Source organism: Hemiscyllium ocellatum, chromosome 5 (assembly GCF_020745735.1).
Source record: "Hemiscyllium ocellatum isolate sHemOce1 chromosome 5, sHemOce1.pat.X.cur, whole genome shotgun sequence".
Classification (NCBI taxonomy): domain Eukaryota; kingdom Metazoa; phylum Chordata; class Chondrichthyes; order Orectolobiformes; family Hemiscylliidae; genus Hemiscyllium; species Hemiscyllium ocellatum.
In genome coordinates, this window is record NC_083405.1 from 97,754,615 (window position 1) to 97,771,962 (window position 17,348).

The 17,348-nt window shown below is 40.3% G+C and overlaps 1 protein-coding gene across 1 annotated transcript in view; it reads left to right on the forward strand.

Moving 5' to 3' along the window:
- Positions 1-17,348, forward strand: part of myo3a (myosin IIIA) — a 180,296-nt gene continuing 162,948 nt past the window's right edge. The window contains exons 1-4 of the mRNA XM_060825714.1: positions 1-44; positions 831-986; positions 12,563-12,665; positions 13,681-13,797. Coding sequence (XP_060681697.1) covers positions 1-44; positions 831-986; positions 12,563-12,665; positions 13,681-13,797 — 420 coding nt within the window. The remainder of the gene's footprint in view (positions 45-830; positions 987-12,562; positions 12,666-13,680; positions 13,798-17,348) is intronic.

Consider the following 17,348-nt stretch of genomic DNA (forward strand, 5'->3'; position numbering starts at 1 on the left):
ATGGTCTGGGTAAATGCTTCCAGAGTGCAAAGCTTTGCTGTGAGGTGAAAATTTTCCTGTGATAGATATCCACTTTCACTGTCCAATCTGTTCCTGAAAGATCCTACACTTCTACAAGTTTAAATGTTAAGAACATAAGGAACATGATCAGCAGTACATGATATAGTCCCTTGAGCCTGCTCCATCATTCAATAAGGTCAAGGCTGACCACTGGCCTCCATTTTCCCAACCATTTCCCATGACTCTTGATTCTTTAAGAGATCAGAGATCTGTCTATCTCAGTTGTTAGTATATCCATCCTGTATTGTACAGTAGCAAACAAACAATTATCATATTTAAATGAAATTCCTCCATCAGCTGTTCAAATAGGTAAAGGGGCTTTGCAACTCATTGTGAATTGCAAACACACTATCAAAAAGAGAATTGTAACAGCGTCTCTATATAAAATATGGAATGCTGCTCTTTCTGCTCTTGAACATGTCTCTTTAAACAATTTATCAGTGAGCATAAAAAAAAAATCTGAAGCACTCTTAGATTAATATTCATCCACCATAATATCATCATGCATTTTAAGACAATTCTGTGCATAAATTCCTGTCATCCAAACTAGCTTTTAATAACGTTTGGTTTTTGCAATTTGACTGGCAGTGTGTGCTCTTTTGAAGGTTTTTAGGCATTCATTTATTACTACTACTAAAAAGCTGGAGACACTTAATAAATTAATCACAAAAAAAAACATGGTGAAAGACAAACATTTGCTTTCCATGGAAGAGGTTAGGTTGGTTAAGGTGATTTTTAAAAAACTCTCTTTGCTGCTTTTGTTAACACAGATGCCTCATTAAAGACTTTGAACACCGCCCGACTGTCTCCGACCTCCTGGAACATCCCTTTATCAGACAGATTCAAGGAAAAGAGAAGGCCCTGCAGAAACAACTCATGGAGCTCATAGACCTTCACCAACAAATGGGTGCCATTGAAAAGACAAGGTATTTAACACTTTTACAGGCTCCAAGAGAAATGCTTTCACTAATTCAGATTAGTTCAGCATTCTGGTGGCAGATGAAGTTCAATGCAAAGATAGAGACCGTATGAAATGAAAGGTACAAGTCTAAAAGAGCCTTTGAGTAGATGAGCATAAATCATTGAAAATCAATGTACAGATTGAGAGAAGGTTTACTAAAGTAGTTCAATCAAGCCATTCAAAAGGTAATTGGAATCTTATCTGAAAAAAAAAGTGTTATGGGTCCCACTGGAGTAACACTCTGACAGTCAAACCCACTATTCTCAAAGCTGTCACAGAAATGAAAGACTTTATAGATGGAAGCAAAATTCCTCCATCTAACTGTCTTTTTGATCCACGTCAGAAAGCATAGACCAGGTTTCTGTACTTAATAATAATTACTATTTATTAGAAGTAAATAGATTTTAGCTGTAAGTAAAGAATTATGAGCAGTCAGCATATAACTGTACTGGTTAAAACTCTTAATCTTATTAAAAATTCCCATTCACACACAACATCAGAAAGTAAAACATCGGTGTTATGGATGGAAGAAAAACTGGGAAAGCAATTCGGTGATCTCTGTTCACAGGATCTGCTCAGATCATTCATATGCTGATCAGAGTGCTGCCTCAAGGTCTTCCTTCTCTAGATATTTTCATTGATTTGCAGAGAGATCAAGTGACTATTGTGCATATCCAAACATGACATAATAATTAAAAGTCATAGCTGACAGCAATTTCTGAAGGAAAAATTTTGGCTTAAAGTAGGTTTTACTGCAAAGAACAGGTACAACTCCTCAACTGGTGGAGACCTGATTCTCCATCTCACCTCTAAAATCCAGACCCATAGCCAGGCAGGCACATCCTAAACTCCTGGATTTATTGGAAATCAAGTCTCCTCCATTTTTTTTCTGGAGTTGAATGAAGTCCTCCTAATGGCTACTCCATGGTTCTGGTACAGATAAGAAGGTGGAGATGCCAACCACATGCATTTGTTGGTAGGATTCTTGAAATAATTTCAGAGGCTGGTATCCTGTCACCAAGTCATCCTTTATTTATACATGGAGAGCCCTAGACACTGATCCAGCTCCCTCAGAACCAACTCCCAAGCTGAACTGAACCTCTGACACTCCTGTTCTTATCTGTCAGCTAGGGCTCCCTAATTAGACCAGGTTAATAGCCCCAGTCAGGGAACTCATATTCTCTGAGGTCCACCTGGCCAACCTCATTGCAATCTCAATACATCTAGAGAGGGACATTCTCCCTGATTAGGACATAGTCTAATTCAAAATCAATTACCACACACTCACACTCACACAGTCACACACAGACACACACACAGGCACACACATACACACCAACACATACATACACAATGACAGACCCACGCGCGTGCACACACAAACACACACACCAACACAACTCACACTGACACAACAACACACACTGACTTACATTGATACAACACACAGACATACAGACACAGACACATAAACAGAAACAGACACACACACACACACACACACACACACACACACACACACACACACACACACACACACACACACACACCTCACTATGGAAAAGCCAGGCTTTGACTCTTACACTGATGGTGGAATTTACTTTCTGGGTTGGGAGGAGTGCAGAGTACCTATCCCCATAAAATCCAGTCCAATATGTTAATGATAAGAATGAGAAAAGAATGCTTAATAACCATCCAAGGAGTATTCATACCAGAAATATTAGCCATGCACACAAACACATTGACACAATAACGTTCAATTATATTAACTAACACTAGTTAAACATCTCTACATCCTATTTGAGAAAGGATGCTAATGTATTTAATTGGATAACAATTTCATTAAAATGGCAAGCATTAGAATTTCAAATGTATTTAAATTGAAAATCACAGAAATTTCATAAGAATTAATTAAGTCTTTGTTTACTGTTCTCACACAGCATATGTTTAGCCTTTAAACTGCAGGAATTGTAAAATGTTCTGTTTAAACACTTTATGACACATTTCCAGCAGGGGTGGGACTTAGGTCTCGATCTTCTGGCCAAGGGATAGTGTCACTATCACTACACCGCAAGAGCTTTGAATACTGTCTGTGTAAACATACGTTTTTAAGCTTTTGAATGGCTGGCAGCCTTTCAAGGAGGCTAGCTTGAACTTAAATCTTGTCAGTGTTTTTTTACTCATGGGATCAGACATTCAGATACATCATACTGGCCGAGGTCAGTTCAATGTTAGGCAAGCTGGATATCATCCTGGCCTGCTGATATTTCTGGGGTGGGTGGGGTAAGAAGCTGGAATTTCTTGTACCAGCGGAAGATCCCCTGTGGGTAACTTCACAAAATATCACTGATAACCTTCCCTGGCCTGTTTTTGGAATAATCCTTTTAAAAGCCACTAGTTAGGTTGCTCAACATAGGAATCATGGGGAAGCGAAGTTAAAGTATTAGTTGAAAAGTGTGCACGTTCCATTATTACCCCTGAAATTGCAACTCAACATCCTTACTGCATCATTCATGGATGAATTGGTTTAATTGAATTTGTTAAATATGGAAATGTTGATAATCACATAATTTACAATTTTCATGAGTCATGTGCTTCTATTTGGAGGGGTCAGTGATACATTGCTGATCACGTAATTGAGATTCTGATAATATGCTGTTTCGCTTAAGACACTGATTGAAACAAGTGCCTAGGCTGATGCCTCTCTTGCTCCCAGGTAATAAGCTTTGCAAAGGTTCAGGACCCAGCTGTCTCTACCTAAATATATTTCAATTTATTTTTAATTGGCATCACTAACAGAATAGCTTCCTTGAAATTAAAAGTCAGGAAAGAAAATAATTGGAGATACATTGCACTAAGGAAGGGATCAGTTCTTAAATTTGCTTGTGTGTTTTACTAGTGATTGGTTAATCATTTTAATATCTGAATTTTAAAGTATAGAATATTTTAAACACATTATTAAGTGAAGCAACGGTATGTTAAATTTGCAAATGACATAGGTATCAAACAAATTAAAATCATTAAACACAAACAGGAAAGCTCAGCATGATGGTGTAAATCTGTCTGCTGCAGAGCAAGTGACAGGTTAATATTTTGAGTATATATGCCCTTCACCAAAACTGAAAAGGTAAACATAGTCAAGCAGATGGAAGAAAGAAAACAAGAAGTGAGTAAACATGTGGATTGTGTAGGAAGCTCCACTCATCGAATAATTATCAGAGTGAAATTAAGGTCCCCTGGGTCTAAGACAAACCCACAACATGGAGTCATCTGTTCAGTGACAGCATGTGAACAAAAGACAATGTTATTGCTCAGGGCACATTCCCTAAAGTCTGGGACTACCCAGGTACATCTCTCCATCCAAGCCAAATAATCAAGATAAGCTTAACATCAAAACATATGATTTGCTCTCTTTACCCAGCTGCTTGTAAATGGTCAAATATTATAGAACGTGTAAACGTAGTTACTATGTGATTTGGAAAGGGGGCCTGAGTTTGCAGGTGTGTCCATTGAGCATGGACTGTGACAGGAGGAAAGCAAAGTTAGAGCAGGAACAAAAGCTACTTGTGAGCAGGGGAGGCATATATTGACATATTGTTCCATAACTTCTGTCTGCCTAATGATGAGCAAAGGCATGTGAGCTTTCACATGGTGGTGGAGGCTGAGTAATGCCCTGCAGTAGGATGAGGGTGGAAGAGGCCCAGCATTCCTTCCTTGAGCTAGGAGGTAAACAGATGAATAAGTTACCATTATCATATGGGGTTCACAGCAGCAGTGCCAGGCCATGACCTGACTATACAGAAAGAAGGTATGTTTGCAATCCTGGTAAATCCAAGGCCAAGGTAATTGCACTGATGAGATCAGGGGATTTTGTCTTGGTTGTCTGGGCTATCATTATTGTCATCCCGAGTTGTACTTCAGAAAGTGGTGGTATGGCGAACTAAATTTTTGATCAATTGCAGTTCAAATGATGTAGGGAATAGATAATAGAAAAAGTGGTGAATGATAAGTGGCTTGAGGAGGAACTTGCAACCGATGGTTACAACATGTTTCTGTTGTCCTTGTCCTCATTGATAGTAGTGGTCATGGGTTTGGAGGACTGTCAAAGGAGACTGAATTTCTACAATGTATCATGTCAATAAGACACATTTCTGTGTCGATGATGCAGGCTGTGAATATTTGTGGGTGTGGTGGCAATTGAGCGGACTGCTTTGGCCTAGATGGTATCTAGTTTCTTGATTATTGTTGATGATGCAATCCTCCACATCAAATGGGAGGCAAATGGGAAGTACTCCCTCACACCCGTGACTTTCACTATGTAGATGATGGACAGGCTTTATGGAGTCAATAAGTGAATTATTCATTGGGAGGATTCCTAACCCCTGATCTGCTTTGATAAACACAGTATTAATGTGTCGAGCCCAGTTCAGTTACTGGTCAATTGCAAACTCCAGTATGTTGATGGTTCAGTGATGGTTATACTATTGAATGTCAATGGGTGATAGTTCGATTATCTTTTTGAAGATGGTCGTTGTTTGGCAATTATATGGCATGATTGTTACTTGTTGCTTGTCAACCAGAGCCTGGATATTGCGCAAGTCTGGCTTGTTTTGGATATGGGCTGTTTCAATGTCTGAGGAGTTGTGAATGATGCTGACCATTGTGCAATCATTAACAAACATGCACAATCCGACCTTACGATGAAGAGAAGCTGCTGAACATAATTGGCCAAGAACATGAACATGAGGGCTTCCTGCACCCTTCAAGGGTGCTGCTGTCCAAAATACCCCTAGTGCCCTGGCATAAACAGGTGAAACAGAAATCCCTGTGACCAGAACCCCTGAGTTTGATATGCTCTTTTAGGAATAGCAAGGCTTTAGCTCCTGTTACATCCTTTCATGAGGATGCTAGTCTTTCCCACATAAGTTGGTATTTTGGATGTGGGAAGCACAAAATGATATTGGAGGGACCAGCATCCATACATTACCAGCCCCTAGTGAGCAACGGCATAAGAATTGGTTTCCCATTTCTACTGCATAAGAAATCCAGTTCAGAGCAATCATCCCCAGCGTCTTGTATATGCCCCTTAGATGCTTAGTAAGATGATACATTGTGAAGACAGAGAACTTTTGTGCAAATTGGTTGCTATGTTTCATGTGATAAGGCTTTGAAAGCTGTTCACGTCTATCAAGTATTTTAGCTTGTGTTGGTGTTGTGACAGGTACTGTACTACTGCTACCTGAAAACCCCCTGGAATGGCTGGTCTGAAGTATGGTCTCATGGGTTTTGTTTGACTTTTGCTAGATTTACAGTTAGACCCTGCAGGAGCCAGAATATTTAATTTCATAATTTAAGAGTTGTTTTCAAAGCGCAAGCATACTCCAGCAACATGAGATGCAAATATTTCTCTTTTCACAGTCAGCCAAGAGTGACTTGCATCTAATGAGTCTCTTGACTACATTATCACTAACAGTATTTGTCATTAGAAAATGACATGGTTCTCTTGTGATTTATATGAAAATTCGAATACATAGTGCAGCTACATAATGAAAGCTAAAATGGAAAAATAGTCACTAGTTTGGTTCCACTTATAACTTTACAACACTTAGATTATTTCAAGCCCAGTGTAAAATTATTACATATGGAAGTCTTGCGTTTCTGATGCTTAGTTTTTAAAAAAATTCATAGTTAGGTGAAGGCTTAGTGGTATTATCGCTAAACTATTAATCCAGAGACCCAGATAATATTCTGGGGACCTGGGTTTGAATCCCACCATGGCAAGTAGTGGAATTTGAATTCAATGCTAATCTGGAAATAAAGTCTAATGATGGCCTGAAACCATGCTGATTGACATGAAAAATCCATCTAGTTCACCAATACCCTTTGGGGAAGGAAATGCCCATCCTTACCTGGTTTGGCCTACACATGACTCCAGGCCCACACAGTATGGTTAACTCTTAACTGCCTTCTCGACAATTAGGGATGGGCAATAAAGGCTAATCCAGCCAGTGGCACCCATTAAGGAATAAGCAACGGGACAGAATTTTCATCCCATTAATGGGCGGTTGCAGGTGAGCGATTTTCCACTACTAGCCATTGGCCAGCTGGTCAAGTTATAAGTGCCATCACTCCTTCAAGCCATTTTTCTAGAGGTGGGATCAGGGGCAGAAAGACAAGTGGAGGTAAACAACTAAAGCACATTAAGTACCAATGAAGGCCAACTACCAGAGAATGCCTGGAATTCTTTGACTTATGGCTCACCCAGTTGCCTGGAGCTATCCACTTGTGAGTACAGATTCTGAGTTTGATAAGGGATGCCCTAAATCATGAAGCATTTAGATAGCGCAATGAAAGAGAAATTGTTGACAATGATTGAAGGATTGATAACCACAGTTTTAAGGTGAATTACAAAAGAACCAGAGCAGCCAGGAAAAAAAATATTTTCATGCATCCAGTGGTTAGAAATTTGAATGCATTAACTAATGCTTTTGTAGTCACAGTCTTGAAAATGGAATTGAATAGATAGGAGTTGCAGGTAAACAGGGTAATGAAGAAGGCATTTGGTATGTTTGCTTTATTGGTCAGTGCATTGAATATAGGAGTTGGGAGGTCATGTTCCAAATGTATAAGACATTGGTTAGGCCACTTTTGGAATACTGCATTTAATTCTGGTGTAGGAAAGCTGTCGTTAAATATGAAATGGTTCAGAAAGAATTTACATGGATGTTGTCAGGGTTAGAGGGTTTGACCAAAAGAGAGAGGCAAAATGCACTAGGGTTGTTTTCCCTAGAGCATCAGAGGCTGAGGAATGACCTTATAGAGGTTTGTAAAATCATGAGGGACATGAATAGGCTGAATAACCAAAGTGTTTTCCCCAGGGTGGGGGAGTCCAAAATTAGAGAGCAAAGGTTTAAGATGAGAGAGGAAAGATTTAAAAGGGTCCTAAGGGGTAATGTTTTCACACAGACAGTGGTGCTGTATGGAATGAACTGCCAGAGGCTGGCACAATGACAACATTTAGAAGGCATCTGAATGGGTATATGAATAGGAAAAGTTTAGAGGGATATGGGCCAAATGCTAGAAAATGGAAGTATAATACTTTAGGATATCTGGTTGGCATGGTTGAGTTGTACTGAAGAGTCTGTTTCCATGCTGTACATCTCTATGACATTATGACTGTCTTTGAAGGAGAAGAATATTGGGAGAAAAGGGGGTTTGAGGAAAGAACAGACTAGCTGGATGAAATAGTTTGATGCAACATTCCGTGATGTATGGCTTTATGTTCTTTTGATTCAGCTGCCATGGCCCTGCATTCTAGAATTCTCTTCTTGAAAACTTTCACTTTTTTAGACCTCTCCTCATCTTCAAATATATCTTTATAATTATCGTTGTAACTGTTACTCACAATAGATTAGTTCATCTGCATCTGTGGAGAGGAGATAAAATGGTACTTGTTTTATTATCAGTATATTTTGAGAAAGTCATGTTTTATTTTGTACAAATAAACTTTTTCTTCATGGCTTAACACCTTTTAGAACTAACTGGTATTGTATATCTCTTTCTAAGAATGCCTGCATATTAATGTTAATATATGGCACTGCCACTATATTTCACCACTAACCCCAGAGCAATCAAATAAGCCAAGCTCAAAACAAAAAACAAAGTCGAAGGACTTAAACATGCACTGCACTACTGTCAGCCCTCCTCATTAAATTATAGGAAAAGGTCCAGGTCAATCTATTAATGAACCTGATTGTCAATTGTAAAACAATAATGGAGTTGTTACTTGAACATAGCAATCAATCTTCATCAATTTGTCAGCAATCAGTCCAGATACAATATGATCCTATGGTGTATAGTTTATTGACTCAAAGTCATATTTGTCCTCAGCATGCTATGGATACCATAAGGCCAAAAGTGCAGGTTAGAAGCTGGGAATTCTTTGGCTAGCAACCCACTACTTGACTTCTCAATACTTGTCAATTGTCTATAGGCACAAATATGGCATCTGATGTTATAGTCTCCACTTGTCCTGGATGTATGATGCTCAGAAAAATAAAATAAAAGCAGTATTAGGATATTTGGACCATCGGATCTGCTCTATCATTCAATGAGATAACGCATCATGACTCACTGGGACAACACACTGGAAATCGAACCTTGTTATTCCCAGACTTGTTATAAAAGTTAAAGCTTTTTTTTAAAGCACACAGACCCAGGTTAGGAGAAAACTAGGACCAGGTTTCCATATTTAATAAGAATTACTATTTATTACAAGTAATTCACCTCTAGCTATAGGTAAACAATTATGAACAGTCAGCATTTGACTGTACTAATTACAATTCTCAGCATTTATAAACACACTTACACACAGACAGATACAGAGAGGGAAAAGAAATGGATGTTATGGGGAGGGAAAGCAATTCAGTTGTTCCCTCTTCACTGGATCTTCTGTGATGATTTTTGTGCTGATTAGAGCATGTCTTCTCTATTAATTTGTTTATGTTGTTTTAAATGTTATATACATTTCAGTAAAGAGCCATTAATTTTACCTTTCTACCAATCTTTACTCTTGGATGCTATTTGCTGTTTATTTTTGTCTGTACATTCTGTCCCTTCCTATCCTACTCCGGCTATCATTATCTAAATAGCTGCCCTGCAATGCTACCACGTCTTTTTAATTTATCCTTCTCTGGAATCCTACCATTCCCCCTTTATGTAGTTTAAAGACTTCTCTACAATCTAGCTTTTTGTTTCATTTGCCAGGACCCTGGTCCCAGCACAGATCAAGTGAAGCCCATCCCTGTCGAAGATGTTCCTTCTGCCCTAATTCTGGTGCCAGTGCTTTATGAACTGAAATCCATTCCTCTCACATCAATCTTTGAGCCACATAATTAACGCCTTGACTTTATTTACCTTATGCCAGTCGTCTGTGGTATAGATAGTAATCCCAAGATTACCACCTTGGAGGTTCTGCTTGTTAATTTGTCTAATATTCAAATTCTTTCAGTAGAATATCTTTGTAGACCTGTCATTGTCATTAGTGCCTATGTGGATGACAACAGCTGGATACTCTTGGGGCAAAGCAGTCATTTGCATGACATTTACCATTTTATACATTCACTCTCTCTCTCTCTCACCAATACACAGTGACAGCAGAATATATCATATAGAGGGTGCACTCCACCATCCTTCAAGAGCAACGTCCAATTCAATGACCTCTGCTATCTAAAAGGACATGTACTACTCGCTTCACGTATCCCTTCGAACTAAAATCATTCTGTTTTGGAACTAGATTATTGTTCTTTCACTGTTAGTAGATCAAAAATGCAGAGTTCCCTTTACATCATTGTGGCTACACATACAACATTTGGATAGCAGCAGTTCGAGAGGATACTTCTTCACTTCTTTCTGAAGGGTCAAGGGTGGACAACAAACTCTGGCCTTGCCAGTGATCCTAACATTCTATGAAAGATTAGAATTAAATGTAATGTATCATCTTATTCATTTATTGAATCCCAAAACAGATTGCTTGTACAGAAAGTACGCATGTTGTTCTTAAAGAAATTGGTTTGTTGGTTAATATGGATTGGTTCATGATGTTCATTCTGGATCAGTGGTGCTGGAAGAGCACAGCAGTTCAGGCAGCATCCAAGGTGCAGCGAAATCGACGTTTCGGGCAAAAGCCCTTCATCAGGAATAAAGGCAGTGAGCCTGAAGCATGAAGACATAAGCTAGAGGACGGTGGGGGTGGGGAGAAAGTAGCATAGAGTACAATGGGTGAGTGGGGGAGGGGATGAAGGTGATAGGTCAGGGAGGAGAGGGTGGAGTGGATAGGTGGAAAAGGAGATAGGCAGGTAGGACAAGTCCGGACAAGTCATGGGAACAGTGCTGAGCTGGAAATTTGCAACTAGGGTGAGGTGGGGGAAGGGGAAATGAGGAAACTGTTGAAGTCCACATTGACGTCCTGGGTTGAAGTGTTCCAAGGCTGAAGATAAGGCGTTCTTCCTCCAGGCGTCTGGTGGTGAGGGAGCGGTGGTGAAGGAGGCCCAGGACCTCCATGTCCTCAGCAGAGTGGGAGGGGGAGTTGAAATGTTGGGCCATGGGGCGGTGTGGTTGATTGGTGCGGGTGTCCCGGAGATGTTCCCTAAAGCACTCTGCTAGGAGGCGCCCAGTCTCCGCAATGTAGAAGAGAACGCAAGGGAAGCAACGGATACAATAAATGATATTAGTGGATGTGCAGGTAAAACTTTGATGGATGTGGAAGGCTCTTTTAGGGCCTTGGATAGAAGTGAGGGAGGAGGTGTGGGCACAGGTTTTACAGTTCCTGCGGTGGCAGAGGAAAGTGCCAGGATAGGAGGGTGGGTTGTAGGGGGGCGTGGACCTGACCAGGTAGTCACGGAGGGAACGGTCTTTGCGGAAGGCGAAAGGGGTTGGGAGGGAAAGATATTCCTGGTGGTGGGGTCTTTTTGGAGGTGGCGGAAATGTAGGCGGATGATTTGGTTTATGCGAAGGTTTGTAGGGTGGAAGGTGAGCACCAGGGGTGTTCTGTCCTTGTTACTGTTGGAGGGGTGTGGTCTGAGGGCGGAGGTGCAGGATGTAGACGAGATGCGTTGGAGGGCATCTTTAACCATGTGGGAAGGGAAATTGTGCTCTCTAAAGAAGGAGGCCATCTGGTGTGTTCTGTGGTGGAACCCGTCCTCCTGGGAGCAGATACGGCGGAGGCGGAGGAATTGGGAATACGGGATGGCATTTTTGCAAGAGGTAGGGTGGGAAGAGGTGTAATACAGGTAGCTGTGGGAGTCAGAGAGTTTGTAAAAAATGTCAGTGTCAAGTCGGTCGTCATTAATGGAGATGGAGAGGTGCAGGAAGGGGAGGGAGGTGTCAGAGATGGTCCAGGTAAATTTAAGGTCAGGGTGGAATGTGTTGGTGAAGTTGATGAATTGCTCAACCTCCTCGTGGGAGCACGAGGTGGCACCAATGCAGAGATCAATGTAGCGGAGGAAGAGGTGGGGAGTGGTGCCGGTATAATTACGGAAGATCAACTGTTCTACGTAGTCAACAAAGTGACAGGCATAGCTGGGACCCATACGTGTGCCCATGGCTACCCCTTTGGTCTGGAGGAAGTGGGAAGATTCAAAGGAGAAATTGTTAAGGGTGAGGACCAGTTTGGCCAAACGAATGAGAGTGTCGGTGGAAGGGTACTGTTGGGGACGTCGGGAGAGGAAGAAACGGAGGGCTTGGAGGCCCTGGTCATGGCAAATGGAGGTGTAGAGGGATTGGATATCCATGGTGAAGATGAGGTGTTGGGGGCCGGGGAAACGAAAGTCTTGGAGGAGGTGGAGGGCATGGGTGGTGTCTCGAACGTATGTGGGGAGTTCCTGGACTAGGGGGGAATAGGACAGTGTCGAGGTAGGTAGAGATGAGTTCAGTGGGGCAGGAGCTTGCTGAGACAATGGGTCGGCCAAGGTGGTCAGGCTTGTGGATCTATGATGTTCATTTCTGATGTCATAAATCTAATTTTCAACATCTTATTTGTAGGCATGAACGTATCCACACAAAGAAGGGCCAAGACATGAAGAGTAACCCCATTTCAAATCTGGTTAATACAGACGATCTTGCCACACTTGAAGTGTTAGATGAAGTAAGACAATGATAATTAATTTACTTCTGTTTATTCCAATGGTCCCATGCTTCATTCAGAAGGAATCAATCACTGGCATGACATCAAAGGTTCTTTGGAAAATAGCATGTTAAATAAATCAAACTCAAGAACAGTATAATCTATGAACAAATTTTGTGATTGAATCTTAGGAGTGGATTTGTAGGGACAAAAATTTAAAATGTTATAAGATCTTGGGTTGGACCGAAGGGTCTGTTTCCATGCTGTAATCTCTATGACTCTATCTCAAATCCACATGCACCCACCACTTGCAGATTTAATGAGAACTTGGCAAGGGATGGGAAACTAATCTGCTCCCCAGAAATGGATCACATAATGAAATATATTAATGGGACTGTTCACCCCAGGTTTGCCTGTCTTGCAGCTTCAATGCTGACTAGTTCCAAGACCCTGGGTGACCAGCTAAAGTGGATTCCGACCAACTGCAGCAAAGAATTATGTGTTTTTCCATCACTTCTTGTGGAGAAGGAAAAGTAGGTGAACTTCCACACTCAAGCTTCAACAAATTCCCATTGTCCCAACAATCCATCACCGACCATGCCAAATTTTTCTTACGATTGTTAACACCCTCCCTCATAACTGCTGATCATCTCATCTCCTGTGTCATACACCAATCTCGTCCAACAGAATCACCCCCACCGTGATCATCCCGGAATCTCAGATTGCTGTAACCATTCCCGTCTCACAGTTTCTGTCAAAAACAGCAGGAAATTAACCTGGCCTCTGGGTTGTAGCCTCATCTGCAGTGCTCCCAACTGGACAGGGGGCCAAGTCTATTAATCAGGCTGGCCTCTGGAGAGCAAATCTGACAAAATGAACATCACTGGAGTAAAAACTGCTAAAACTTTATAGTGTTCTCCAGAACCAGACTCTTCTGGTCTGGTTTGAAAATCTTGCTCAAGTGAATATCAGGTTTTTAATTTCATAGGAACCCAATTACATATTTGTATTATTATTATTTGTTGTCTCTTGACAGAATACAGTCACTGAGCAGCTGCAAAAGCGTTACAGTGAGGAACAGATATATACCTATGTTGGAGACATCCTCATCGCTGTTAATCCATTCCAGAAACTCAACATCTATTCCACAGAGGTCAGCATTTAATCATAGTAACTGTTCAGTTTATCAACTCACTTTGATTATAATTCAGAACTGAACTAAATCTCACAGTTTCCAGAATAACTTGATGCAACAATTTGTTCTGAAAAGATATCAATTTAACAAAAGCAATATTTTTGGAAAAGTCATTAATTAAAATGAAATATTTATGCAATTTGAAGACTAATTTCTACTAGTTGGTTCATTTAAGAAGCTGTGAACTGCATTTGAAAAACAGATGGCACCTTTCTTCTTGATATATTCACCAAAAAAGAACATCAACTCCTCATTCTGTTTCAAAGGCTTCAAACCCACATTAGAATATGACAATTTAAGGAATATGACAGGAGTACAATTGATTTGTTTTTCTTTCTAAGTTAATAAAATTTGATACAGCACCATAGATTGAAGAGACAGGCATGCAATTCCTTCTGAATTTCCAAATTTAAATTGCTGTTATTTTGCTACTCACATAATCCATTAGTCATCATTGGAAACATCTTTTAAATGATCAGCTTCGCAGTATGTTCAGCTCAACTTCCCAGGGTACTTACATTTTTGATTAATTTTACTTAGAGTTGATGCAGATTCCAATCCTTTTTTTGTTTATTTGTTGCAGATTTACACATTCTCTCTGTTGATAGATGTGTTATACAGCCACAAAGAATTGAATTTAGAATTGAAATTGAAAATGATCATTATCACATGTGGCTAGGGTTAACATTATACTGATGGATAGCTTGGTATTCTTAATCACTGAATATTATCTTTTTTCTTGCTGGAACCTCAGGCTGTATTTAAGAGCTCAACTGGAAAAGCAAAGGTAAATAAGCCTGGAATTGACGTAGGGTGGAAGAAAGGAGAGGAATTGTCTCTTTACTTGCAGCATTGGTCACATTTATGGGATACCTCCCAGCTGAGCGTGTTGTCCCTCTGCAGAAGTGATGAGAAAGTAATGGGGGGGGGGGGGGGGGGGGGGTGCGGGGGGGAATAAAGTGAAGCTGTAATAAATATTGCCCTATCACCCATGATGATTTATCATGCAGTTTAACATTCCGTTATCACTGAGCATTTGCCAAAACATAACATTGGCAATGGACCAAAAGATAGATGAAGATTTTTTCTGATTTTAGAAGTCCCTGGTTTTTGATTCTTGAAGATGCAAATGTACTTTCAGCAAAACTTCGACAATTGTTGTTTTAAGTGGTGAACACCAAACTGGGGCTGATACCCCAACCACCTGATTCGTATTCTGCAACAATTTACAAATGTTTCATAGTTATTGGCAAATGAACTGCAACATAAATAAGTGAAGAGTGTACAGAGTAGAGCTTGCTGTGTTAAATCAACATTATTGCAATTCTGCTGCTACACAATGAGGCTTTTACCAGGTTGACATGATGCTCTGCAACTACAAGACTGAAAAATACCCTGTAATTCAGAGTTCCCATGTTACTGAAGAATTATTAGGCCAAACCATATCCGAAGATTTTGTCTTAAAAGTCTAGTCCCATTTTGCCAACTGTGAAAAATTCCACCACAGTGGCTGAGACAATCCACAACATTTTTAAAAACCAATAACATTCAAAATGAAACAAGTCAACATATTTTGAAAAGAAAAAAGATTTTCTTATCTCTCAAAGGTAAGACTGGATAGTTTCACTTTTCTTGTGTTACACAGGATTGACAAAGTGCTGGTTAATCATTTTTATATCAGTCTCATTTTTGGATTTGGCGGCTAAACTGAAAGAGTTGCCCATCCAACTGCCTACCCTCTCTATTTATCCAGTAAGGGGCCAATGCTAATATTCACATTGAGTAACCTGCACCAATGGCTGTGTTCTTTCATTGTCAACAAATCTTGGGTTGGCACTTGAACACAATTTGAGGAGCTGGATGTAGGGGTACTGATACATAAATCACTAAAAGTAGCAACTTAAGTTAATAACATCAGGGAAGTAAGTAAAGGTATTGATTTCTAGAAGGAAAGAAGTGAAAAGCTGAGAAATTATGTGACATATTACATTAGTTGGTCCACACTGGTGGTAAAGTTGTGGCCTCCATAATGTAGAAAGGAAATAGAGATATTAGAAAAGATGAAGAAAAGAAAATAGAACATAGAACGTACAGCACAGAACAGGCCTTTCAGTCCTCAATGTTGCGCCAACCTTTTATCCTACTCTAAGATCAAACTAACCTACATACGCTATATTTTACTTTCATATATGTGCCTATCCAAGAGTCACTTAAATGTCCCTCATCTATCTGATTTTACTATCATTGTTGGCAATGCATTCCATGTATTCACCACACTTTGTCTAAAGAACCTACCTCTGATATCTTCCTCAAGTCACGTTAAAATTATGCATCCTCATGATAGCCATTTCCACCCTGAGATAAAGTCTCTGATGATTCACTCTATCTATGCCTTTCATCATCTCGAACACCTCTACAAAGTCACCTCTCATCCTTCTTTGTTCCACTGAGAATAGTCCTAACTTTTATTTCTTAAAACGTCCTCCAGTCCAGGCAGCATCCTGGTAAATCTCCTCTGCATCCCCTCTAAAGCTTACACATCCTTCCTATAATGAGGCAACCAGAACTGAACACAATACTCCAAGTATGGTCTAACCAGGGCTTTATAGACTTGCAGCATAACTTCGCTGCTCTTAAACTCAGTCCTCCTGCTAATAAAAGCCGACAGAAGATATGCCCTCTTAACAACCCTATTAACTTGAGGGATCTATGTACGTGAACCCCAAGATCCCTCTGTTTCTCCACATTGCCAAGAATCTTGCCTTTAACCTGTAACCTGCATTCAAATTCGACTTTCGGAAATGAATCACTTTGCACTTTTCCAGGTTGAACTTCATCTGCCATTTTTCAGCCCAGTCCTGCATCCTGTCAATGTCCTGTTGCAACCAACAACAGCCCTCTACACGATACACCACTCCATAAATCTTTGTGCCATTGGCAAACTTACTAATCTACCCTTCCACTTCCTCACCCAAGCCATTTATACAAATCACAAAGAGCAGAGGTCCCAGAACAGATCTCTGCGGAACACCACTGGTCACCGAGCTCCAGGCTGAATACTTTCCATCTACTACCACCCTTTGTCTTCTATGGCCAGCTAATTCTGTCTTCAGACAGTCATATTTCCTTCTATTCCATATGTCTTTTCAGAAAAGACTTTCATAAATTATAATAGAATGCAAATACATTCTGATAGAGATCCTGAAAATTCTGAACAAATGTCTTAGAGTAGGTGTAAGGATATTGGCTATGAAAAGTGGCACCATGACATCAGTTTCTATGTTATGCCTCTCAAATGTGTCCACAGATGTTTGGTCCTTGTCAGACTGGAGACTATTTTGGAGATAGAGTTTATGAACCAAAAAGGTGCAAAACATGGCATTAGTCAGATCATGACATTAATCAGAGTGAATTGTTGAATTGGTACCAGTGCTGCCACTTTACAACTCAGTGCCTCAGGTAACACTCACCATGAACCTCTCATAGCTAAATACACATTCAATAGCAGG